This window comes from Macaca mulatta, chromosome 9 (genome assembly GCF_049350105.2).
Source record: "Macaca mulatta isolate MMU2019108-1 chromosome 9, T2T-MMU8v2.0, whole genome shotgun sequence".
Taxonomy (NCBI): Eukaryota; Metazoa; Chordata; class Mammalia; order Primates; family Cercopithecidae; genus Macaca; species Macaca mulatta.
Genome location: NC_133414.1, coordinates 4,606,129 through 4,632,859, shown reverse-complemented (window position 1 = coordinate 4,632,859; position 26,731 = coordinate 4,606,129). Strand labels below are relative to the sequence as shown.

Genomic DNA, 26,731 nt, shown 5'->3' with positions numbered 1-26,731 from the left:
TCCATGAAGCTTGTGGGGCAAGGAAACAAGGAAGCAGGCATGTGACCTGGGCCGAAGAGTCAGAGCCTACACCACCATGCTGAAACAGACCCTTCTTAGAGGGACGACATCCCATCCTCCAAGCCCACATCTCAGGAGGAGAGAAAAGATGGCCCATGATGAGGCCTGAACCACAGCAGAAACCAGGACCTCCCTGGGTGGCCCGGGATGTAGAGTGGTCATAACCCTGGGGCTCTGGCAAAACTGAAAACGGACAGCTCTAAATTCCCACACCCAGAGCTGCTGCAGTCATTTCTGTGCATGCAGTTTCCTGGTAAATAAAGAGACTGAGGGGAAGGCGCCATCCCGGCCGCTGCCCTGCTAAAAGGATGCCACCAAGGCTGCTGCAGCATCCTGAGGCCATCTCAGGCCCAGGAGTCAACCGTGCACCCCTCACGGCATCAGCTTTCAGAGTATTCCTGGAGCACGTGCTATCCCAGACGCTGCTTCCAAGTCGACCGCCACCCGGCACTTTACTACTTAATATGCCATAGTGGGAACCAAACAATTGCCTTTCCCTGCATGAGTTCACAGAATTTAAATACGGATTTAATCAAACATGGTAACGAATCCCCTAGCCTCTAGAGTAATAAAACTGCTCTGCAAACCACAACATTTTGAAAAGTAAAACGTTCTCTAAAAATAATTTCATTATTTTGTGTTGCATAGATGCATATGGCAAAGAAAACAATTAAAAAATTAAAAGGGAGGACTTTGAGTGCCGCCCCCAAAGCTGCCTGTCTAGTGCATGCGTCAGCTAAGTTGCTAGGAAATGACTCATTCTTTAATTTGCAAAGTCACGATGCCCATGGAACATGTGAAAAGTAACCACCAACCACAGTTCTAAGCTGTCTTTCACCAGCAAGGAAGATATTACTAAATTAGGAAGACTCATTTTGCCCAAACGTACTACAACGTAGAAATTCAGATGAGTTTTCTCTTTTGAAGTCTTCTTAGAAGGCTGAATATTTATCTTACTACAGCCAAAGACCACATGTTTCCTAAAACACCCTTTTGGAATTTGCCTTCCAAGCCAGTTTTATGACTCACATAGGAAAAACAGAGCATAAAACCTTTAACCTTATCTCAGTTTTCTGGCCAAAGTAACACTCTCTGTCTTGTGGACTCTGACTCACAAGATGAACCTTAGCGCTCCTTGTTGGCTGCATCGGATCCATCGGCCGATAGAATTTTTATACTGAGTCATTTGATCACATCTAAGAACATGCCACAGGCTCTGAAGTCATTGTAACTTATTCGAAATTGTTTTGAGCCGTGCCAAAATAACCACAGTCTTCTAACCAGGTAGGAGATTGTTCCATATGTAGAGGTGGTTTTGGCCAGAATTTTTAGGCATTCACTGAATCCATCATAAATGGAGTAAACTAGTTCACCTATGGATGGCTTTCTCGGACATCTCAGATGTATTGTTTTTTTTTTAAGTTACAGACAAAGGGAAATTATACTGCTGTGTGGCAGCAGTAGGCTTTTTCTTTCAGAATGCTTGTTGGATGGGCCCATGTGTCTTCTCAACCAGATAATGCTTTTTTCCAATCTGATTTCCTGAATTCTTCACTCAACTAACTCCAAATGGTGAACATTCCCACTACCAGAAGAAAATAAGCTACTGGAGATAACAGACTTTAAAAGTGTCTTCCAGATAATGTTATCACCAGCTTCCTGCAGACATAGTTACTGCATTTAGAGATTTATGGGCTTTGCTGCTTCTGAGTAAATATTAATTTTTTTGTGGGGGGGACGGGGGGATGGAGTCTCACTCTGTCACCCAGGCTGGAGTGCAGTGGTGTGACCTCGGCTCACTGCAAGCTCCGCCTCCTGGGTTCACGCCATTCTCCTGCCTCAGCCTCCCGAGTAGCTGGGACTACAGGTGCCCGCCACCATGCCTGGCTTTTTGTGTGTGTGTATTTTTAGTAGAGACAGGTTTTCACTGTGTTAGCCAGGATGGTCTCGATCTGACCTCGTGATCCGCCCGCCTCGGCCTCCCAAAGTGCTGGAATTACAGGTGTGAGCCACCGTGCCGGGCCTACTATTTTTTTTTTTGTTTCCTACAGAATCAAGCTTTCCCTAGTTTAATCCTTTTCCCTCCCCCACAGAACCTAAAGCTACAATATTCCTTAATAAATTAAAATGTTTCACCTCTAGAATTCAGGGCACGCATGCAGAGAGGTCAGCTCCGAACGGCTACCTAGGCTTAGACTCAGGAAACACCAGCGTTCAAAACTAGGTGTGCATGAAAGAGAGGCGGCAGGAAGTTCACTATGTCAATGGTTTTCAAAGGCCAGGAATCGTGGTTTTATCCTGTCTCTAGGAAATTCAGAGGCAGAGCCTGAGATTAAACAGCCCCGCGCCAGTACACACCCCAAGCCCTGCTCACCTCCCCACCAAGACTCTGAAGGAACGCTCTTGTCCAGAGACCCTACCAATCACCCCAGCAAAGCACACTCACTGATTTCATTACTTGATAGAAAATTTCTATAGAGCAGCCTCAGGATTTCTTCTTGGGAGACTCAGTCAACTGTAAAATTCTGAAATAGGTTAGAACACGACACACCATCGTATGGTCCTGCACTTGCTTCTGTGGAAGACCAATAAGGCAACAGCATGATGTATTTAGCCCTCTGGCATCACAGATTTCTTTAAGCCAAAGCTAAGAGTGCACAATTCCAGGTAAGTTGTACAACCAACAGCCCCAGCAGGAGCGAAGCCAGTCACCCTTCCTCCCCAGTAGAGAGAGAGTTCTAAGCACTGGCCCAGCAGTGGCCTTATAGCAAAGACCCCCCCTCCCCCAGGCTCATTCAGCTGAGCACAGTGGTGGGAGGTGGCGGTGAACGGAGATGACGCTCTTCTGCAGTCTGCAATGTTGACTGGAACCAGACTGTCTGAAGCCACGGGCAATGGCGTACGTGGTGGTGGGATGAAGGCAGATCATACATGAAGAATTCAGCATGGGACCTGGCTGGCGTATAAACATGTAATAAAAGACAATGCTTGTTCCTGTGGTTACCATCAGCCTGGATGCATAGATTTTGTTGGACAATGTTCCAGCGATAGGCAGGGAGTGCAGAGCAGACCCAGGCCGTCTGAACTGGCCTTCTGGGAGTCAGCTAGCTCGGTGAGCACACACGCGTGTTAGTGGAAGGCATGGGCTCTGGTCAAGACCCTGCAGAGTCAGGTCACGAACAGCTACACGTAAGAAACTGCACAGTGCTGTGCTCAAGCATCACTTATTTTTAGACAGAAATGGAGTGGCTGAATAGTTTTCACTTCAAGGAAGTTAACAGGCAGAAACAGTTATGTTTAAAACATCAAAGAGATGTGACTGAATGGGATGTGGACAAACTTGGTCTTTCAACACTGTTGGGGGAAGGTAGGGGCCACACTCAGGGATGGCAGGGGTGAGACAAATTAAAAACAAAAAAAAATCAGACATAGCCCCAAAAGTCAGGGCCAGTGCTATCACCTGGTCTTTGTCTTGCCAACTGCTTTCCATGGCCACCCCCATCCACACATCCCACGAGCTCAGGAATCCTCTGGATTAGGAGAGGCCCCTCCACCCTCTTCCTCAGACAGGGGGGGCAGCAGCACTTCTGGGGAAAAGGTGTTTATTTGGGGTCCCAAGTGTGAGATTTCTCACTTTAAAAAATTGTAAAAGCAGGAGGTTCATTTTATTCAAAAAGAAATATTTCCTATGGCAAACGAAGGGTTTCTATCAGGAAGGGAAAGGCTTTTCCCCCGTATGTTTTCAATTTTATTGACACATATTATTTTACATATTTGTGGGGTGCATGTGAGTCTTTGTTGAACGCACAGAACCTGTAATGACCAGATTAGGGTACTGGGGTGTCCGTCACCCTAGGTATTTTTAAATTCTACGCATTCAGAACATTTCCAGTCCTCTCCCCCAGTTACTCTGAAATATATTAATACGCTGTTGCTAACACAGCCAGGCTACTCTGCTATTACCCTGGAACCTACTCCTTCTATCTAAGCATATGTTTGCACCTGTCCACCTCTCTGTACCCCCTCCTGTCCACACCCCCTTCCCAGCCTCTGCTCTCTATCATCCTACTCTCTACCTCCATGAGACCGACTAAGGAGGGGAAGCATGATGCCAATCAATTCATTGATAAGTTAATGGTTTGTGTATTGGTATAGTAAGTCAAGCTGTAATGCTCAGGGCTGAAACAAGGGTAGCTAAGATCACATGCTGATATTTCAAGCTCAGAAGGGTTGGCCTGTCTGGGTGCAGGGACAGAGCTGCTGACCAGGGGGTGTGGGGAGATGGAGACCCTCGGGCACCTGAGGTGAGCTTGGGGGAGGGGGCGGGTGGCACAGGCTCTGTGGCAGCACATCTGGGAAGACCAGAGGCTGGATGCTGATGCTGTTCCAACACCCGTTATCCCTTCAACATAAAAAGGCATCACTTATCTGACACCTTTTGAATGTGTTGTTTTTAATCATGGAAAGAACTAGCTGATAAAATGATCAGAATTATTCCTAGCCTTTCTTTAGGGTGTGGACGATGACAAAGGCTCTGATAATATTTACAAACAGCTGTCCAGAGCGGAACCAAACTTTAAAACAAACAAACAAAAAATTAAGATAAAAGACTTTTTTCTTTTTTGACACAGTCTCGTTCTGTCACCCACGCTGGAATGCAGTGGTGCAAATCTAGGCTCACTGCAACCTCCACCTCCTGAGTTCAAGCTTCAGCCTTCCAAGGATTACACCACACCCAGCTACCTGTTGTGTTTTCAGTAGAGACGGAGTTCCGTCATGTTGGCCAGACTGGTCTTTAACTCCTGACCTCAAATGATCCGTCCGCCTCAGCCTCCCAAAGTGCTGGGACTACAAGTATGAGCCACGGTGCTCGGCAAGAATCTTAAGTGAGTCACATTTGAAGAACTATAATAAGATGAACAATTTTTTTTTTTTTTTTTTTTTTGAGAGGGAGTCTTGCTCTGTCGCCCAGGCTGGGATGCAGTGGCCGGATCTCAGCTCACTGCAAGCTCCGCCTCCCGGGTTTACGCCATTCTCCTGCCTCAGCTTCCCGAGTAGCTGGGACTACAGGCGCCCGCCACCTCGCCCGGCTAGTTATTTTTTGTATTTTTTAGTTGAGATGGGGTTTCACCTTGTTAGCCAGGATGGTCTCGATCTCCTGACCTTGTGATCCGCCTGTCTCGGCCTCCCAAAGTGCTGGGATTACAGGCTTGAGCCACCGCGCCCGGCCAAGATGAACAATTTTTTAACTCTGCAGGAAAATCTTCGACAACAGGATATTAAATCCATTAATGAAACCAAATGCAAGGAGTCGACTCTTTTCCGCAGCCACAGTGGCAGCCCTGGGTTAACCAACTGACTTGCCCCAGCCTGGTTTTGACCCACCGGAGCCAGGGTAGTTTATCCTGGGCATGGCCTTTGGGTCAAAGCATCTGATATACTTGGTATATGAGATCAACATCTTGGAGATGATGATCTCCAAGAAACTAAAGCCATTTGTAGGCTTCTAAGGAAAAACCTTAGCTTCAGAGAAAAAAGAAAGAACTAACAATTGGTTCACCAGGTAGAAAAGAATGGGTTAACTGGCAAACCTCCCCGAGTCTCCCTGGAAGGGAGCCCAAGGCTTGGCATGCCTCACACGTAGGCTTGGCCCAGGTTTACAGGAGCGCAAGCAGCGGCCAGACAGCAGGGCTCAGTCGATCAAGGCCAGGCTTTCAGCAGAAATGCCACTGTTTCCAGATTAATACTTTCTTCACACATGCACTACTAAAGGAAAAAACAAGCCCCTTTAATTAATAGTAACCTGTTTAATTGTTTTGGTCTGTTGGTAACCTAGAGAGCTGTAGGTTAGAAACTAGAGTATAGGTGAAAAATTCTGTTGGATACATTACTGAGTCATGCTCAAAAAAAATAAAACATAACATCTTCTCAATTCGAGCCCAAATAGGTCTAGAACAATGGTACCCAAAAAGAGTGATTTTTCCCCCCAGAGGACATTCACTGATGTTGGAGATGTAAGGACATCTTTGACTGCCGTGGTTATGGGGTGGGTGGACGCAGAGGTGCTGCTCAGCTTCTTGTGGTTCAAAGGACCCCCCCCACCAAGAATTGCCCAGCCCCAGATGCCATAGCCTGAGACTCAGAGAGAAGCCCAGCCTGTGGTATGACCTGGAGAGTGGGCCGGGGACGGGGCTGGGCCTCTTCAATGCAGAGCCACCTATGAACAGATGTGTGCAGGTGCAGACCCCGTTTCCCCACCTGGTCACACACCCACGGAGTCAAAGACGTGCACATCTCATCCCTGACAAGGAGTCAAACAGCGCCTCTGCCCCGTTAGTCTCAAGACTTCTCCAAGTCCTTTCTACCAGGCAGACAGGAGGGCACACACGGTTTCTACTGCACAGATGAGCACACAGAAACGAAACGTTGATTTATGGGTCCACAGTCACCAGAGTACTTCCTGCAGGCCCACGACTGCTCACCCAAAACCCAGGACTGACAGGCACACCAGGACGCAGAAGGCTTGGGATTTTAAAAAGCAGGCTTTTTTACGGCTGAAAAAATATTCCATTGCGTATATACACCACATTTTATCCATGCACCCACTGATGGTCACTTAGCTTGATTCCACATCTTGATATACAACAGAATATTATTCAGCCAATAAAAGAGAATGAAATCCTGTCATTTAGTGCAACATGGATGGAACAGGCAGAAATTAGGTGAAATAAGCCAGTCACAGAAAGACAAATACTGCACGCTCTTACTCATCCGTTAAAGCTTAAATAAAAAATTGATCTCATGAAGACAGAGTTAGAACTGATCTCGCAGAGACACCGAACAGAATGATGGTTACCAGAGGCTGAGAAAAGTAGTGGGGAGCAGGGGGGCGTAAAGACAGTTTGAGATAGAAGGGATAAAATCCAGGGGTGAGTGACACTATAGGGGAACTACAGTTAATGATGTATAATAATGTTTAATAATACATAATAGGCCGTGCGCAGTGGCTCACGCCTGTAATCCCAGCACTTTGGGAGGCCGAGGCGGGTCGATCACGAGGTCAGGAGATCCAGACCATCCTGGCTAATAGTGAAACCCTGTCTCTAGTAAAAATACAAAAAATTAGCCAGGCATGATGGCGGGCATCTGTAGTCCCAGCTACTCGTGAGGCTGAGGCAGGAGAATGGTGTGAACCCGGGAGGCAGAGTTTGCAGTGAGCTGAGATCGTGCCACTGAACTACAGCCTGGATAACAAAGCGAGACTCCATCTCAAAAAATAATAATAATATACAACAAAGTTATACATAACGATGTACACATAATGTGTAACACTGTATACAATATGTATAATACATATATAATTCATATTATATATAATGTATAACGTATACATAATAATGTATAATGTTTCAAAATAACTAAAAGAGTAAAACTGGAATGTTCCTAACATAGAAACGATCTTGGTGATGGATATGCTAATTACCCTGATTTTATCATAATGCATCACATGCTTGTATGAGAATATGACATGCCTGGAACTCCCCCACAAGCCAGCAGCCCCACCACTGGGTATATACCCCGAGAAAGGGAATCGGCACAGAGAGACCTCTGCACTCCCATGTTCACTCCTGATCACCACCGCCCAGTGTGGAATCAGCCTCAGCGCCTGTCAGTGGATGAATGGACACAGAAAACGTGGTGCGTGCCCACAACACAACACTGTTCACCCATAAAGGGGAAAACCCCGTCATTTGTGGCAATGGGGATGAAAGTGCTTTACCGTTAAGTGAAATAAGCCAGGCATATGGGCATGGTGGTTCATGCTTGTAATCCCGGCACTTTGGGAGGCACAGGCGGGCAGGATCACCTGAGGTCAGGAGTTTGGGACCAGCCTGGCCAACACGGTGAAACCCCGCCTCTACTAAAAATACAAAAAACTAGCCAGGCATGGGGGCGGGTGCCTGGAATCCCAGCTACTCAGGAGGCTGAGGCAGGAGGATCGCCTGAAGCCAGGAGGAAGAGGTTGCAGTGAGCTGAGACGGTGCCACTGCACTGCAGCCTGGGCAACAGAGCAAAACTGTATCAAAAAAAAGAAAAATAAGAAATAAGCAAGGCATAAAAAGAAAAACATTGCGTGTTCTTACTCACACATGGGAGCCAACGGAGTTGATCTCATAGAGAAGAGAACTGCACTTATCAGAGGTATGGAAAGGGAGGGGTGGGGAAAAGAAAGGATAAAAGGGAAGAAAAGACTGTAAATGTATTTACTATTACTGAACTCTATGCCCACAAATAGTAAAGATGTTAAATGATATACACATATTTTACTTCAATAAAAAAAATGTTGAAAATCACATGTACCCCATAAATAGGTACAACTATTATGTATTCATAATAATTAAAAATAAAAAATGTTTTAAAAAGCAGTGTGTGTTACTGCACCTGTACTCTGGGCCCTTGGGAGTGTGCTCAGCATCAAACCCATCCCTGCAGAGAGAGGTGGGAGCCGTCACCGTGTGTGTTACCTCTATCCTGGGCCCTTGGGAGTGTGTGCTCAGCACCAAACCCACTCCTGCAGAGAGAGGTGGGAGGCGCCACCTCGGCTGGGGGATGGGATCACCCCCATGTAACACGCTCCAGGTCAGCCGGGACTTTGCTGCCCAGTTAGGAAAACACTCGCAGATTTTAGCGTGTTTTCTATCTTAGAATTAAAGATACAGGATTTTTACATCTGTAACAGCAAAATGATGATACCCTAAATGGATTCAACACTTACTGCTACAACTGGGTAAAGAACCCACCATTCATACAAAGTCCTGGCGTTCTGAGGGTCCATGAGAATTTATGTTCCCAAGGCGCCCAGAGTTAGGCTGATGCCTGGGCTACCTCTGGAGGGAGGTGAGGAACAGGACCCGTTCACAAGGATTTCCCACCTTCTGGGGCTGGTAGGGAGGGTGTCAGAGAGGCAATTTGGGCTCAAATGAGCCGATCCCCAGGCTGCTCCTATCTCCCTCAGTAAGATAACTCCAAAAGCCTGATTGTTCTTTGTGCCAAAATTAATAAATAGTCCATTTGGCTCTGCTCCCTAGACAGCTTCGAAAGTGCCACTTACTAGAAAAGTTATCATAAAAATGAGAATTTCCCCAAAACACCATTTGCACACAAGGATTCATTTCGGCCACATCTCAGCAAAGGAATTGCAGAAATTCCTTGAATTTCTCTAAAGGAAATGAGATCTCAGAGTCAGAACCCCGCCTTCGCCACCGAGGGCAGGGGCAGGAAGAGGCACGATCCCCGCCGGACGAGGTTGTCCAGACCTCGTCCAGATAGCACCTGCGGCCATGGAGTCACATGGATGGGCCTTAGAGCCCCAGCCCTCCCAGCTGAGACAGAGAGAACAGATGGGGTTTACCTCTGAAGAAAGCCCAGGGCCTACGAGCCGGGTGAGGTGGCCCACACCTGTAATCCCAGCACTTTGGGAGGCCAAGGTGGGTGGATCACTTGGGGTCAGCTGTTCAAGACTAGCCTGGCCAACAGAATGAAACCCCGTCTCTACCAAAAATACAAAAATTAGCCAGGCATGGTGGCGGATGCCTGTAATCCCAGCTACTCAGGAGGCTGAGGCAGGAGAATCACTTGAACCTGGGAGGTGGAGGTTGCAGCGAGCCGAGATCATACCACTGCACTCCAGCCTGGTGACACAGGGCAAGACTCTGTCTCAAAAAGAATGAAACAAAAAGCAGAGAAAGCCCAGGGCCTCCTGGGTAGGCCTCCCAGTGTGTTCCATACCAACTCCTTAATTCTGGCACTTGCCACGCAGACAGGCACAGGTCTGAGGACATCTCAATCCCACCAGGAAACAGATGGGCGACTACAGCACACAGTGACCAATAAAAATCAGACACCCGACAACTGCCACAAAAACACAAACCTTACATCAAGAAAGACTAAAGTGCGCCAGTGACTGCATCCAAGATTAGGCGCTCACAGTCCCCTCGGCCTCACTCCCCGCACCCATACTCAACTAACAACATTGAAACCAAACCCAGCATGCCCTTGGTTTAGTGCAGAGTCCCTCAGCCTTGCTTCTGTCAACGTTTGGGTCCGGACCATTTTTTGTGGGGTGTGATCCCGTCCATCCTAGATGGTGTGGCAGCATCACTGGCCTCTCCCCAGTACATTCCAGGGACAATCCTTTCAATAATGGGACAATCCAAAAACGCTGCAAACACTGGAGAGTGTCCTGAGGGGTAAATCACACACCGGAGAGTGTCCTGAGAGGTAAATCACATACTGGAGAGTGTCCTGAGAGGTAAATCACATACCGGAGAGTGTCCTGAGGGGTAAATCACACACCGGTGAGTGTCCTGAGGGGTAAATCACACACGAGTGAGTGTCCTGAGGGGGTAAATCACTCCCCACCTCTGGCTGGAGGCCAGGGGTCGGGGGTCTAACGCTGTTCCTGGCCCTGAAAATGCTGAGTGGTGACATGGAGAAAGTGAACCAAGATGAGTCGGTTTATCTGTGAAATAACAGAGGTCACTTCCTTCCTTTCCTCTGCACCCAGAATCCCTGTGAGTGTTCGGGCCGCCACTTCTGTGAGGGGACTTCCTTCCACTCAACACACAACAGCGTCAGGGCCGCGGGAACAGGAGCAGCCGCGAAAATCACAAGGTGTCCTGGGAAACATTCTAGGAACTACAAGTCTCATGAATTTAAAAACATTTTGCAAATTATAATAGAAAAAACTCATCTCGGGATACTCCATCCCCAAACAGTTTTTAAAACCACATTTCTGTACTAAGAGCGGCTCTCAGGACGGGTGTGGTACCGTCTCCCAAAGTCCAAGGCAGATCACACCCACCCTCTCTCCCACCCCCCCAAAAAAAACAAAAGGCAAAGGAAACAAATTCAGGGTATTCAGTGTATGCACATGTATACGCTGCAGCAGCAGCAGAAACCAAGCTGGCTGGTGTCAGGTGCAGGTGACGGCCTCTTCTGGAAGTCTGTGTGCAAATTTCAGCGCTGGGGACCGGGTGGAGGACTGTGCTGGGGAGGGGGGTGGAGGACTGTGCTGGGGAAGGGGGTGGAGGAGTGTACTGGAGACTGGGTGGAGGACTGTGCTGGGGACTGGGTGGAGGACTGTGCTGGGGAGGGGGCTGGAGGACTGTGCTGGGGAAGGGGGTGGAGGAGTGTACTGGAGACTGGGTGGAGGACTGCGCTGGGGACTGGGTGGAGGACTGTGCTGGAGAAGGGGGTGGAGGAGTGTACTGGAGACTGGGTGGAGGACTGTGCTGGGGACTGGGTGGAGGACTGTGCTGGGGACTGGGTGGAGGACTGTGATGGGAAGAGGGGTGGAGGACTATGCTGGAGACTGGGTGGAAGACTGTGCTGGGGACTGGGTGGAGGACTGTGCTGGGGACTGGGTGGAAGACTGTGCTGGGGAAGGGGGTAGAGGAGTGTATTGGAGACTGGGTGGAAGACTGTGCTGGGGAGGGGGTGGAGGACTGTGCTGGGGACTGGGTGGAGGACTGTGCTGGGGAGAGGGGTAGAAGACTGAGTGGAAGACTGTGCTGGGGACTGGGTGGAGGATTGTTCTGGGGACCGGGTGGAGGACTGTGCTGGGGAAGGGGGTGGAGGAGTGTACTGGAGACTGGATGGAACACTGTGCTGGGGACTGGGTGGAAGACTGTGCTGGGGACTGGGTGGAGGACTGTGCTGGGGACCGGGTGGAGGACTGTGCTGGAGACTGGGTGGAGGACTGTGCTGGGGACCGGGTGGAGGAGTGTACTGGAGACTGGGTGGAGGACTGTGCCGGGGAGGGGGTGGAGGACTGTGCCGGGGAGGGGGGTGGAAGACTGTGCCGGGGAGGGGGGTGGAGGACTGTGCTGGGGACCGGGTGGAGGACTGTGCTGGAGACTGAGTCTACCGTGCTCATTCCACGTCCCTGAGCAAAGGACAGGTGCCACTGGGGCCAGGGCCCAGGCAGGGAAACTCACGAGGGCAATCTGACCTTAAAAAGGTCCAAATATGAAATGAAAAAAACAACAGCCTGGGAATGCTACGGTTAGACCCACCATTAAAATTGCCCAAATCGGATAAATACAAACAATAACCACATAACCAGTTTAATAAAAGCAAACCAAAAAAAATAAAAAAATAAAAAACTGTTTCCAGCGAATGATAAACAAATGGATACACACACAAATGAGCAAAGAATAACAGCAGCAGCCATTTCACCAAAGGGAAACAGGGCTTAGAAAGCAGACGGGGAATCATGCCAGTGCCCAGAAGGCAGCCACATCCAGCTGCACACAGCGTCGTCACGGGGAGCTAGTGTGCCGCACTCCCTGCGCAGGGCTGGGACGAGGCTGGACAGGTTTCAGGAATCACTTAGGCAAGAAGCATCCCAAGCCATCATGATGACTGCCCCTTTCAGCTCAGTCAGTGCCCGATATTAGGACCAAAGTGTTAAATAATAACAAAACATCAAATCGCTCTATTAACATAGATCTTGCATTGTTATGATAGCTTAAAAAACGGGGAGAAAGCTAAATAATGCGATACCAAGGGAATGGTAGAATACAGGGTCCATCACAAATGATGAGACATCAATTCAATGGGACAGTATGTTGACATTTAAAGCAACAGTCGGCCATGCGCAGTGGGTCGCACCTGTAATCCCAGCACTTTGGGAGGCCAAGGCGGGCAGATCACCTGAGGTCAGGAGTTTGAGACCAGCCTGTCCAACATGGTGAAACCCTGTCTCTACTAAAAAATACAAAAATTAGCTGGGCATGGTGGCAGGCACCTTAATCCCAGCTACTTAGGAGGCTGAGGCAGGAGAATAATTTGAACCTGGGAGGCGGAGGTTGCAGTGAGCCGAGACCAAGCCATTGAACTCAAGCCTGGGGGACAAGAATGAGATTTCTCTCAGAAAAATAAAAAATAAGTTAAAGCAACAGTCATGGAATCTACATAGCGAAAAGCCACGATATAGTCGTAAACAAAAAACAGTATACAGAACGTGTTTGCTATACTTTTCCTAATATGTGTTTATTTCCTTCCGGTCTTTTGCATACGTCATACTGAGGGAAATCAGACTAAAACACTAATAGCCATTTTGGAGGCATTAAGTGATTTACAAAAATATCTTCTTCTCATTTTTAAAGCTAGGTTTTATAAACTTAAACATTAAATATTTTTCCTAATAATTTCTGAAATCAGTACTGTGATCCAAACTATATTCGTGCCTTCCCTTCAAATACTTTTTAGTCTTAAGTTGCCAGGACTTCAAAAGTGGCAGCCAGGGAGTCCCTCCTGTTACTTAAGACATCAGCAGACACCAGGCATCGTTTCCATTTTATACAAATGATGAAAAGCTCAAAGTCGCTGTTTTTCCCCATTTCCCTAAATGCGTGTTCAAATTCAGGCTACATTGGAAATTAATAAATCACCTCTACAGCAGTCAGAGCCTCAGACAAATACAACCGATCAACCAGTACAGCCAAGCAGAGATCACTGGCTGACCTCTAATACTATCAATCAACACCAGGAAGTTGATATCAAAATGGCCTTTTGGGGCCGGGCACAATGGCTCACGTCTGTAATACCAAAACTTCGGGAGGCCAAGGCGGGTGGACAGCTTGAGGACAGGAGTCTGAGACCAGCCTGGCCAACACGGTGAGACCCCTTCTCTATTAAAAATATAAAAAAATTAGCTGGGCGTGGTGGCAGGCACCTGTAATTCCAGCTACTCATGAGGCTGAGGCAGAAAAATGCTTGCACCCAGGAGGTTGCAGTGAGCCAAGATCATGCCTCTGTCCTCCAGCCTGGACAACAGAGCAAGACTCTGTCTAAATAAATAAATGGCTTTTTGGGCTCCCTCTCATCTCCTTTCTCCCCTTGCTGCCTAACAAAAAACTTGCAGACCAGGCATCTATCCCTGGAGACCAGGGGGCATGGCCTCCTATGTAAACGGTCCCCACCAGGGGCTCCTGCGGGCTGAGGAAAGGCCCTGGCTGGCAGGACCTGGTTCCCCTGCCTGCCGCAGGGGGAGGCAGGGGTGGGTGAGCGCTGGTGCCTGCAGGGCTCCGGGCAGGTGGAAGGAAGAGTGACAGGGGGCGTGGGGTAGACACTGACCTCATAGATGAAGTACACCTTGGCCCCCACGTAGATGCCCATGCGTACCACAGCACGGACGGCAGCGTTCATACCTGCAGTGGAAACAGGAGCAATAGTCACTGAAGAGCCTGGGGCAATTCTGGCTCTGCCGCTAATTACCCATGACCATGCGTACGTTTCGTAACCTCTCAATGCCTCATCTCCTAATATGAGAAATGGGTACACACACTCCTCTGGGATTAGGGGAATGACTAAAAGAAACAGCCAACATAATGCAAGGTGCCCCTGTGCCCAGGCTGAATCTAAGAGCCCAGCGTACTTTCAGTTCAAAACATCACTCTCTGGACTTGATACGAATTTGTAGGCCACTCCATCCAACTGCAAAACAAACTACAGAATAGGTGTTTATTTGCAGCTAGCCAAATTCTGTGTGTGTGTGATTTGAGGAGATGAAAATGGATTATCGCATCACCAACTACCAACGTAAAAAACAACAGGCAATGGGCTTCAACAGAAAACAAGTCATGCAATGTTATGATCAGTAAAGTTAAAATAAGCCGGTGTATTACAAATAATCATACCTCATGAAGATAAAGGGAGGCCCCCCTTTAGAAGAACAGTGTTATACAATGCATAAGTCTGTTTACAATGTATCACAATATGTGTCTGTTTACAATATATCATCATGTAAGTCTGTTAGCCTCCATCTCGCTCTCCACTGCAGACGGATTTGGGGGAGCTGAAGTCACTAGTGTCTTGGAACCACCTCTGGACCTGGAGGGTCTGTCTTGCTGTCGTGGCTAACGAGCTCAGGCCCATCGGGAGAGGAGTGAAAAGGCACTAGGGCTGCCCCCACAGCCATGCAGCACTGCTGCTTAAGGATGAGGAGCACCTGAGCCTTCAGTGCCTTCGCTCCCAAACACACCTGAGAGCACCAAGCTTCCTCCTCCACAAAGTTAAATTTCAGAAACAGCTGTCAGGACTAAAGATGCTGCAGTTCATGGGCCATGAAGCAAGCGATGCTTCCAGTCAATAAACCACAAATGACAGGACTCTGGTCCTGCAGGGGCATCTGGGACACAGAGGCAGGTTACGTGCACTTGGACGGCGACTGGCTCAGGACACGCTTAAAAAAACCTTCAATTACGCTGGGCCAGGTTGGCGATGCTGGAGCCCCCATGACCTCTGAAAGTTCACAATTCTGAATAAGAATATCTATTTAGCTGAAAAAGCTTGGGGATACATATTTTAGAGGTAAATGCATGTTTACTATGTATCTAATATGTACATACACGTATGCATATATATATGACATAGTCTTATTTACTTTATATTCAAACCTAGTTTATAACAAAAAGAATTCTAATGACCTGCTGATTAACTAGTGGCCATCTCTCAAGAACATGAAACTCAGCATTTCAAAATGCAGGTCATCTCACCCTGAACATTTCCTCCCCCCACTGTACCCTCTCTCTCTTGCCAAACAGCACGACTTTCTTCTCTGTCGCTGGTGCTGAATGCTACTGACACCCTTGCTGGCTCCTGCCTATACAACTGACAGCTGCTCCCAACACTGCCCCTGAATTCCTGACTCCCTCTGACATGAGCCACACTGTGGCCAGAAGGATTCCAACAGTTTTTTCTCTTTTGTTTGCTTTTATGCAAATAATTTATGAATATATTCTCCTTGTTTAGAAAAAAACACAAATGAAGTAACGGCCACATGAGCCCCAGCCCCTTGGAGAGCTGGGTGTGGGGCTGGGGCCTTGCTGCCGGGCTGTGCGAAGTTTCACACTGATTATTTCTTTCTACACTTTGATATTACATCCGAGATGTTTTCCATATCAGTTTCAATGTTCTTTTCTAAAGCACAAATATGACCGCGTTCCTGCAGGTTCCCAGGGCTACGAGAAGAAAACCCAAGTTCCCCTGAGCTCCCGGTCATGCCCCAGGGACCTCCCACCTGCCTGGCAGCACTTGGAGGCTCCTGTCCCTGAACCTGGGTGGCAGTCCCACCAGCCCTCCGATGCTCCGACGCTCTTCCTCCTTCCTCCTCCTCCTCTCCTCTTTGGCTCTGGCACCTCCCAGGAAGAGGGCCTGGCTTGCCTCCCACCTGATTCCATTTATTCCTGGCAGGACAAAGCCTCCCGCCCCCTTGGTCTCACACCTGTGGGACGTCCTCACCCATCTCTCCCATGGCCAGGCTCAGCAGTGCCTGGACTCCTCAACTCCAAGGGTAGAGGCACCGCTCTGGTTCCAGGACCTTATGCTCTGCTCACTCTACTGGATGAATTAACCATCAAACACTTAGCCCGTGCCAACACTGGGAAGCAGATGATGCCGAAACACAACTAAGACCCGATGATGGCCCCTCACTCCTGCTCCTGCTCCTCCCCTGCTCACCCCTTCCTCCCCTGCTCTCTGAAGACCTCATTCCCACCGGTCTTGCATTAAGGATGATGAAGAACTCAGGGATTTTAGAAAATGTTAAGTGGAAAGAAATAGCAGAAGGAATAAAATTCTTAAAAGCTGGACATGAGGCCAGGTGCGGTGGCTCATGCCTGTAATCTCAGCACTTTGGGAGGCCAAGGAGGTGGATCACGAGGTCAGGAGATCAAGACCATCCTGGCTAACACGGTGAAATCCCGTCTCTACTAAAAATACAAAAAATTAGTCGGGTGTGGTGGTGGGCGCCTGTAGTCCCAGCTACTCAGGAGGCTGAGGCAGGAGAATAATGTGAACCCAGGAGGCAGAGCTTGCAGTGAAGTGAGCCGAGATTGCGCCACTGCACTCCAGCCTGGGCGACAGAGCCAGATTCCATCTCAAAAAAAAAAAAATAATAATAATGTAAAAAATACAAAAAAAAAATTAGCCAGGAGTGGTGGCAGGCGCCTGTAGTCCCAGCGACTCAGGAGGCTGAGGCAGGAGAATGCTGTGAACCCGGGAGGAGGAGCTTGCAGTGAGTGGAGATTGTGCCACTGCACTCCAGCCTGGGCGACAGAGCGAGACACTGTCTCAAAAAAAAAAAGCTGGACATGATACACAAGGTGACCCCAGGAGACTGCTGTGCAGAGTAGAAACACACCCCAGCACTAAACTCAGTCCCTGAAGTCCCTGCGGGATTCTCCCCACCCCCCACCCCTGGGTCCACCTGTACCCACCTGGAAAGAACGGTGACACCACCCCACAGCAGGAGCTCACCATCGGCGGCCGCGGCACCCCCGGTAGCTGGGCCACCCCCAGAGTTTCACAGGTGGAGAGGGAGCCTGGGGACGTGCGTTTCTAGCAATTTCCAGGTGACGGGACACCACACTTTTAAAAATACACAATACTAGGTCCTGAAAGGACTTCTATTCACTTGCACGTTGGTGGGATGGAGCCCTACATTGCAAAGGGCTTTTCTTCACGTGTCCTCCTTGAGCTCAGGGGCTGGCAGCACTTGGTGGGACCTAGTAGGGAGTCCCTTGCTGACTGCACACCCACAGCCAGAGCCCTGGCCCAGATGATTCTCACAGGAAGCCCGCAGAGCTCCTGACACCTCGCTGGAGGGAGGAGAAAGCTGAGGCTCTGAGGGGGATAAACTGATTTACTGGAAGGTAACGACCTTAGTGAAGTGGTGAAGCTACAGGGTAAACCCTAGTTTTATTTCCTTTTAACTTTCAAGACTTCCTGATTTCCTCTATTAGGATACCTGTGCCTTAGAGTCACCAATGGGAATTTGAAGGAAAATAATGCCTGCTGAGGCCAGATGCTCATTTAATTGCCTGGGGGTGGAGCCTGTTTGGTTCTAAGCCTTCCCTCTGAACTTCTGAATGGTGAGGACTGCAAATCAGCTGCCTCCTGCTGGGCCCTGCAGGGTGAAACCTGAGGAAGCCCCAGGAACATTCAGTGAGGGGTTAGGAGGGAGAACACGGGTGGATGAAAAGCAAGAAGGAAATATACCAGCATTCACTGGCGGGCTCTGTCACCCACAGGACAGGGATGAAGACATGCACACCTGCAGTGCGGGCTTTCAGCCTCACAGGTAAATGTCACCTGTTTCACCACCTCCTTAGGGCTGTTCTAGGGCCCCGCACACAGCCATTTGGGACAAAGGGCAGTTTCAGTGTCTTTCACTCCACGCTCAAGCTACAGATTGTCCTTATAGCTCAGGTATCCTGGGGATAATCCATCTCGTTTTGTTTTGGTTTTGGGAGCCCAACCCAAGAATCAAGTAACTTTCCTAAGGATTTCCAGGAGAAAACATCTTCCCACCAAAGAACCTTACCATTTGGAAAAACACCTCCTCGTAATTTGCAAAAACCCCAGTTTTCTGGGAAGTGATAATCTTGTCATGAGAACCAAAGATAAAGTTGGAGATAATGAGGGAGTGGTTACATAGGAAATCTGTGGTCATTACTCTGACCAATTAGTAAATCACTTTCTTCATATGATATACTTTTTAACAGCTTGTTACTAAACCACAGTGCAGGTAAGAGAGTCACAAGACGGCTTCTTCCTTGAGTCAGAGTCATCCCCGGCCCACACCAGGGCCTAGCAAGAATGACTTAGGTCACCCTGATTTCCTGGCTACTTGGAGGAGCTGGATTTCCCAGTTTACAAATCTCAGCTTCCTGGGATTCTGCTCTGATAAAATCTAAATTGTATTTTTTTTTTTTTAAAGAAAAAAGTAAGGAATAGGCTGGCCGCGATGGCTCATGCTTATAATCCCAGTGCTTTGGGAGGCCAAGGCAGGCAGATCACGAGGTGAGGAGATTGAGACCATCCTGGCTAACAGGGTGAAACTCGTCTCTACTAAAAATACAAAGAAAACTGAGCCGGCCGTGGTGGCATGAGCCTGTAGTCCTAGCTACTTAGGAGGCTGAGGCAAGAGAATCGCTTGAACCCGGGAGGCGGAGGTTGCAGTGAGCCGAGATTGCGCCACTGCAATCCGGCCTGGGTAACCGAGCGAGATTCCATCTAAAAAAAAAAAAAAAAAAGTAAGAATAGATGAACTCAAATGAAATAATCTAGGTCTATCCTTTTACCTCCTCCGTTGTCTGGAGTAATCAAGCTCCCTGCCTCGCCCTCTCTCACAGCACTGAACTGCTTTTCCTGAATTTTCCCACACTGCTGATCACTTGTTAATTTCTTTTTTTTTTTTTTTTTTTTTTTTTTGAGACGGGGTCTCGCTCTGTCGCCCAGGCTGGAGTGCAGTGGCCGGATCTCAGCTCACTGCAAGCTCCGCCTCCCGGGTTCACGCCATTCTCCTGCCTCAGCCTCCCGAGTAGCTGGGACTACAGGCGCCCACCACCTCGCCCGGCTAGTTTTTTGTATTTTTTCAGTAGAGACGGGGTTTCACCGTGTTAGCCAGGATGGTCTCGATCTCCCGACCTCGTGATCCGCCCGTCTCGGCCTTCCAAAGTGCTGGGATTACAGGCTTGAGCCACCGCGCCTGGCCCACTTGTTAATTTCGATGCATACATTCTTTTTGAGAAAGTCAGTTTGCCGACTCCTCCCACTGGTTTGTCAGAAAATGAGCTTACACTGCGCTGATCTCACTCCTGCTGCCAAACCTCCTTCTAGGGGTCTCTCCTTTGATAATGTAGGGATTATGTAGGCATGGGGAGGTGGGATACCAATGGGGGATTCTGTCAATGGTGCTGTTCCCCCCTCCTCACCCTCGCAGGTTCAAAGTCATCGAGCCGGGGGCCTCTCTGACTATCTGGACTGTGCAGACCACCGTGTCTTCCGGTAGGGTCAGGGGAGGGCTTGAGATAAATCTGTAGGGCTCAACCACCGGCCCACTGTCCACCTCAGGTGCCCCAAGAGCCATCTCTACCAGGCGCTATGTGGATGCATCGGTGACAAAATGGAAAGCCTCTGGTCCTGGCAGAGCTTGTTCTGATCAAGAGAGACCCGAAAGCAAGATACACAGTGAACAAATGCATGATGCCCAGGGGTGGATGGCTGTAAGCACTGAGGAGAAAAATAACAAGTGGGGTGGGGGGTGTTAAGAGGGTGGAGGATGGGGAAGGGCTGCCATTGACAATCGGAGAGCCTGCAGACCTGCCTGAGAGTGACGTTTGGGGAAAGAAGGAAAGGGAAGAAGGTGAGGGAGGTTAGCTAAGTCGACATCTGGGAAAGAGCTCAGGCAGCAGAGGGGCTGGGGCGGGGGCGCGCTGGCAGCGTGCTGCATTCCAGGGTCCTCTGTATGGCTGGGACGGTGTCTGCCCTCCCCTGCACATCCCTCAGGGCCTTCGCAGAAACACATGGGGACCTATGTACAGGCAGCACACGCCACTCATCGCCATGACCACACTGTCCCTCAGAGGAGCCGCTGGCCACATGTGTCCCGTCCACATGGAGATGTACTTGAAGATTCTTTACACACTGGGTTTCAAAGACTTAGTATGGAAAACAGTGTAAAATATTAATAACACAATAACTGATTGTTATCAAAATAGTGGGCTGAATATAAAATATAGTTTTTTTTACTTTTTCTTTTTTTTTTAGATAGGGTCTCACTCTGTTGCCCAGGCTGGAGTGAACCGGTGCAGTCACAGCTCACTGAAGCCTCCAACTCCTGGGCTCAGGCAATCCTCCAACCTCAATCTCCCACGGGACTGGGACTGTAGGTGTGCACCGCCACATCTGACTAATTGTTTTGTATTTTTTGTAGAGACTGGGTCTCGCCATGCTGACCAGGCTGGCCTCAAACTCCTGGGCTCAAGTGATCCACCTACTTTGGGCTCCCGAAGTGCTGGGATTACAGGCGTGAGTCATGGCACGCAGTGTCACCCCCTCCTGGCCCGCCTTTCTTTAATGTGGTAACTAGATCATTTAAAATTGCATATATAACACAGGCCACCCATGCAAGCCTCAATCCTGGGAGATGCTCCCGTTGGAGAAACCTCCAAGAAGCGGATCTGCTTGGATTTGCAAACGGCCCCTCTGGCCCCAGGGGGATCTGCTGTGCAGAGCTGCTCTGGATTCGGCTCTTCAATACTGCCCTTGAGTGTACTGTGCACCTCTTGACTTTCGACCAGCACAAAGCTCCTTATTAAACGCTGACAAAAATTCCTTCCATTCCAGGTGCCATAATGGATTCATTAATCTCCTATTGATAGGTTTTTGCTGGTTTTCCTACTTTTTGCTGTTCTCAGTTTCCCCTTCCATCCTACTGGGCTCCAAAGCGTTGCTTCAGAGATTTCTATTTTATCTTATAATTAAATAATATGAACTCCACTGGGGGAAGAAAAGCAGCCCATCACACTGGTATTAAGCCTTAATATCATTTTTGCCATCTTGACTCCTATCGCTACAAAAAGTCATTTTCTGTTCCCCTCACAAAACCACCCAAGGAATATTGCTTCAGACACCAAAGGTGCCCATGTGGGGCTCAAGCCTGGTGTCCAATAAATATGTGTGTCATTGACCTAATGCATGTCCAGTCAATTGAAACCTCACACTTCTGACTTCGGTTTTGAGGTTGTAATCTTGAAGTCTTAACAGTTTATACACATTGACCTGAGGATATTGGAAACTTTTGATTATAGAGGGTTGAATTCCTCTAAAGGACTTCATGAATGAAGAAGACAGCTAGAACCCCTGGTTTCCTGCTCCTCAGTGGAGATTCCAGGCGGGAGGCAGGCAGCAAATGCTTGCGTTCCTGTCAAGCGCCAGGTGTGGTGCTGGGCGCGAGAAGGACACCAGTGAAGACACAGCTACACGCAGCCCTGAACATCCCTGCTGCAGCCACAGGGCCTGGCCACACCAGGGAGCTCTGTGAACTCAGGGAAGCCGGTACACCTCGGGCATCCCTTGCTCATGTGTAAAGTGGGGATAAGTCAGTGCCCAGCATCACTGAGGGCCTGCCACATAACAGAGTCACTAAACACTAGCTATTCTCACTAGGATTGGAAAGGTATACTTACTCCATTTATATGAACTTTCTATAAATACTGTATTGATGTTCACGTCACCACAGGCAAAAAGGACGCCGCTTTCGCATCCAGCCCACCCTAAGGATGCACCTGGACTTCCCAGTACACTCAGCTCCACCAGGCACCAGGCCCTGCAGAAGCCACAACCTGTGACTAAGACAATGAGTCACTCTTGGTGTGTGGCACAGCATGATGTGGCGGTGGGCACTTAGTCATGGTCAGTCCGCGATCCAGAGCTGTGGAGCTTATTTTAGGTTGAGTGAAAATCAATTTAAGTTTCCAGACATGTCTTGGGACAACAGAAGATACCCAAAGAAGCAGAGAAAAAAAAATAAAAAACAAAAACCCACAGCCTGAGACAGAAGATACCCAAAGAAGTAGGGAAAAAAAAAAACAAAAAAAAAACAAAAAACCCAGCCTGAGAAATACTTTCTTCATTCAAGGCCTGGGGAGTCAGGAACATAGGAAAGAGATTTTCAATTTTATATTATAATTAAATAATATGAAACTCTACTCGGGGAAGAAAAGCAGCCCATCGCGTTGGTATTAAGCCTTAATATCATTTTTGCCACCTTGACTCCTATCGCTATAAAAAGTTATTTTCTGTTCCCCTTACAAAACCACCCAAAGAATATCTGTGTAATTTTGAGCAAGTTGGGTTTTGCTCACTTTTGAGCATTAACTAGAATAAGGAGCTTCACCAAGAAAGGCCCCTGAAAAGCATGGTGGAGGCCTGACATGATGGCTCATGTCTGTAATCCCAGCTCTTTGGGAGGCCAAGGCAGGAGGCTCACTAGAGGAGGCCAGGAGTTCAAGACCAGTCTCAGCAGCATAGTGAGATCCTGTCTCTACAAATAATAATAATAATAATAATAATAATAATAACAACAATTAGCTGGTCATGATGCTGCATTCCTGTCTTCCCTGCTACTCAGAAGGCTGAGGCAGGAGGATCACGTGAGCCCAGGAGTTTGAGGCTGCAGTGAGCTATGACGGCACCACTACACTCCAGCGTGGGTGACAGAGCCAGACATAAGTACTCTTCGTGGTCTAAGGGAGAGTACAATATTTGGAATTAGGATCTGTTTTGCTCCTACCACAATCGCGTATGCACCTCACTCCCTTACCTAAGCTATTTTTCTTTGTGAGTCTTTCTCCCCACTTCCAAAATGAGGGCATGCCTCTCTTGGGACCATCTATCTAGGCTTGGAGATAAGAATTGTAAAGCTCCTAGTACACAAAATATTTTCAACAAATGGTAGCTATGGTCATTTTAATATATGGAATTTTACCATAATTTCACATCTGACAGATAATTCCCCTGAAATTGATACTTGAATGTGAATGTGTTCTCTCATCTCCAGCTACAGGCAATAGTCTTCTATGTCAGGGAAAATCAAGTACTAATATAGAATCAGAATGAAATGGCAAAAAGAATGGGGGCACAACAGATAAATTCTCGAGGAATAACCTACTTACTGTAAGGATTTGTAAATCTGTGGCAGCTAAGACCAGGCCCTCTAAGCACATCTGGAGGTGAACTTCCTTAAAAGAAATACGTCCAAATGCTCCAACAGGTTCGAGATCGTATCTCGGAAGGGTAAAGCTCTCTACAGAGTCTGCAAAAAAATTGTGACTTCGGCTCTGCCAGGGAAAGAATGCCCAGGCGACCCGCCGTGGCGGGCTTCCCCAGGGACAGCCTAGGTGTGACCCATGTGGGCTCAAGGCCACCGTATTTGATGCTACCTGCAGAGCTGAGGGCAGCTGTCTCCCATTAACCCGAGGCTGTACCAACCAAGCCGCGTTCCCACATAATACTGGTTTCCAAAGTACCTTTTTCCCCAGAAGAGGCGTGGACTTACTAACCTTCAATACGTGTAACTCCTCCCAGGTGGCAAAACCAGGGCAACAGAGAACACGGCGATTCTGCCAATGTATCCTAATCTCACATGCCTGTACACAAACTCCCAAGCATTTTAGCAAGCTTTTAGACATGGAGCTCAAAAGAATGACCCATAAATATTTTCCAATACATACAGCATCTTAATGTTTTTTTCTTTCTTTTTTATTTTTTTGTAGACACTGAGTCTCACTATGTTGTCCAGGCTGCTCTGGAACTCCTGGGCTCAAGCGATCCTCCTGCCTCGGCCTTCCAATGCACTGGGATGACAAGCATGAGCTACCGTGCAGGACCCACAGCACTTAAATTCCAAAATCACCTTGAAACCCTGACCTTCCACCCGCCCTGGTGGCTTCCAGAGGTCAGTTCCTCTTCCCGTGCCAAAGGTTTCTTGTCTTTCGCGGCCGGGGTAAAGTCACTCAAGATGCTCCCTCTGCTTCTGAAGGCCTTTGACTGAGAAGCCACTCTGGGTCCTATCCCGACCCCAAGGCGGCTCCATTCGTACTCGCACATCTCCCGGGCGGTTTAAGTCACGCTGGCCAGGCTCTTTCCACTTCACTCTCGTAATTTCTCCAATCCCAGCCTCTGTTGCATCACCTTTTCTTTCTCTGAGAACCCAACCCCGCAGGAGGAACGCTGATGCTGGGATCCTTTAACTAGAACGCTAACGCCAGAGCACTTCCCAGGGGCGCTGAGGGGCGGGCTGCGGGGCGGGGCCTGGCGCTGCCACCAGGGTCTCCCGCCGAGGGCGCTGGGCCTGGGGAGGCTGCGCTGCTGGCTCTGAGTGCGCGCGGCATACGGATGTCGGTGCCTGGGCGCACGGAGACGACGGGCCGGGCATCACGTAGGCGCTCGCGGCGGGCGGGGCGGCGCCCACAGCGCCCCAACCTGCAGCGCCCGCGCCCGCCCCGCGCGCTCAAGGGCGAAGGGAAGGTCACCGGGGCAGTGGGCTATGGGCCCATCCCCGGTCCATCCTTGTGCAGTGCGCGGTCCCGAAACGGGAAGAAATCCGCCATCTGGGCCTTTCCACGCATCTGCGGCAGGAGGAACCGGGAAAATAAAAATCAAAACCCAGCTCCGGGCGCGTCGCGTCTCCAGCCCGCGCTATCGCTAAGGCTCGCAGGTAGCGTTCGCCTGGGAAGCGCCGATCTACCCGCCAGGGGCTGCGCGGCCTGGGGCGCTCCACCGTCCGGGCATCGGCGCCCTCACGTGCACCCGGGGCCTGGGGCGCGCAGTCTCCACCACCTCCCGCTCTTCAAGGTTAAATGTCCTCCCGGCGCGCCCGCGTCGTGGACCCAGACTCGGGCCCCTCCTGGAGAGCCGCTTCCACATTGCAGAGCAGGGGAAGCCCAGAGCCCGCGCCGCGGCGCCGCTGACGTCCCGGAGTCCCCGCTTCCTGGTCCTTCCCGTCCGCGGAGGCTGGCGGGGAGGGCCTGGGACCCATTTTAGTTTTCGGTTTTGTCACGAGCCGGAAGGCGACAGCACATGCGAGCGCAGGAAACCCGTTTTTAAAATCTCCCAGCGGAAACGCGAGGGGCTGCCGGACCGCCTCGCAGACGCCAGGCAGGAACCCAGAGCAACCCCGCCGCGTCCCGCATTGCAGCAGCCGGGACCCCGCCCACGCCGCGCGGGGCACGAGGCGACAGGAGGCGCGCGGGGACCCGACCGTTTCTTCCTCGACATGTTAGGGGGTGGCGTGGGGCGGAGTTGGGGGGCGGGGGGCCACTTAGGAAGTGATCGCGCTGTACCCACGCTTAGGAGGGGAAGCCCGGCCGGGTCCTACAGCTCAGAGGCAGAACGACCCCCGAGGGCGCTCCAGGCGACCCCCTCTGCCAGGCTCAATTTAAAACATAAACCGGAGGGGGTGGAAAGCTCACCATCTTCCGGATGGAGGTTCCTACCGCCATGTCCCTTCCTCCTCCGCCCCACCCGGCAAGGACCCCGGGGCTGCCTTGCCGGCTCATGCCGCCCCGCAGGTACCCCTGCCGCTCCCGGGCACGGGCTTCTCCCCAGTTCTCCCCATCGCTTCCCCGCTCTTCTCCCCAGTTCTTCCCATCGCTTCCCCACCTTTCCCCGCGTCCTCCCATCGCTTCCCCCCTCTTCTGCCCCGTCCCCCCATCCCCTTCGCCCTGTTCTCCCCTTCTCCGTCCGTCCCTCCCTCGCCGCTGGGAGGGGGGCACGCACCTTGAGCATCCCCGCCGCTGGTCAGCACGCCGATGGCCTTGCCGGCCCCGGAGAGGTGCTCCAGGAACTTCCGCAAGGAGCCCTTGGGGGCCCGGGAATCGTCCGCGTCCATGGCGAGGAGGCCGAGGGCAGCCGCTAGTCCGGGTGCGCAGCAGGCAATGGGGACCCTGCCCGCGCGCGCCCGACTCGGAACCGCCGCCCCGCCCGCGCCCCCGCCCGGCCCCAGCGCCAATGGGCGGTGACGGGCGGGGCCCGAGCGCACGGGAGGGGCTGCGGGAGCGGGGGCGCGGCTCGGGGCAGGGGCAGGGAAAGGGGCAGGGGCTGGCGGGGGGATGGGTGTGGGCTGGAGCACCTACGCCGGGGTGGTCGTAGGTGGGGACCGCGCTAGCAGTGTGGGAGGCCGCAGAGGCGGGGGTAGCGCCACAGGTGGGCGGGGTCCCTGCGGGTGGGGCCGCGTTGCTGGTGCGCTAGCCTCGCGGGTGGGTTGGAGGACTCTGGTTGGGGGCTTTAGAGATGCCTGGAGCTCCCCAAGTGGGGG

General features: G+C 50.3%; 1 protein-coding gene across 2 annotated transcripts in view; it reads right to left on the bottom strand.

Annotated features, from left to right (window-relative positions):
• The window catches only part of PFKP (phosphofructokinase, platelet), a 66,554-nt gene extending 40,167 nt beyond the window's left edge, over positions 1–26,387 (bottom strand). For both annotated transcript variants that reach the window (XM_028825933.2, XM_028825935.2), the window contains exons 1-2: positions 26,194–26,387; positions 14,203–14,276 (exon numbers count right to left, since the gene is read on the bottom strand). In XM_028825933.2, coding sequence (XP_028681766.2) covers positions 14,203–14,276; positions 26,194–26,305 — 186 coding nt within the window. In that variant the 5' untranslated portion in view covers positions 26,306–26,387. The remainder of the gene's footprint in view (positions 1–14,202; positions 14,277–26,193) is intronic.
• Between the last annotated feature and the right edge of the window lie 344 nt (positions 26,388–26,731).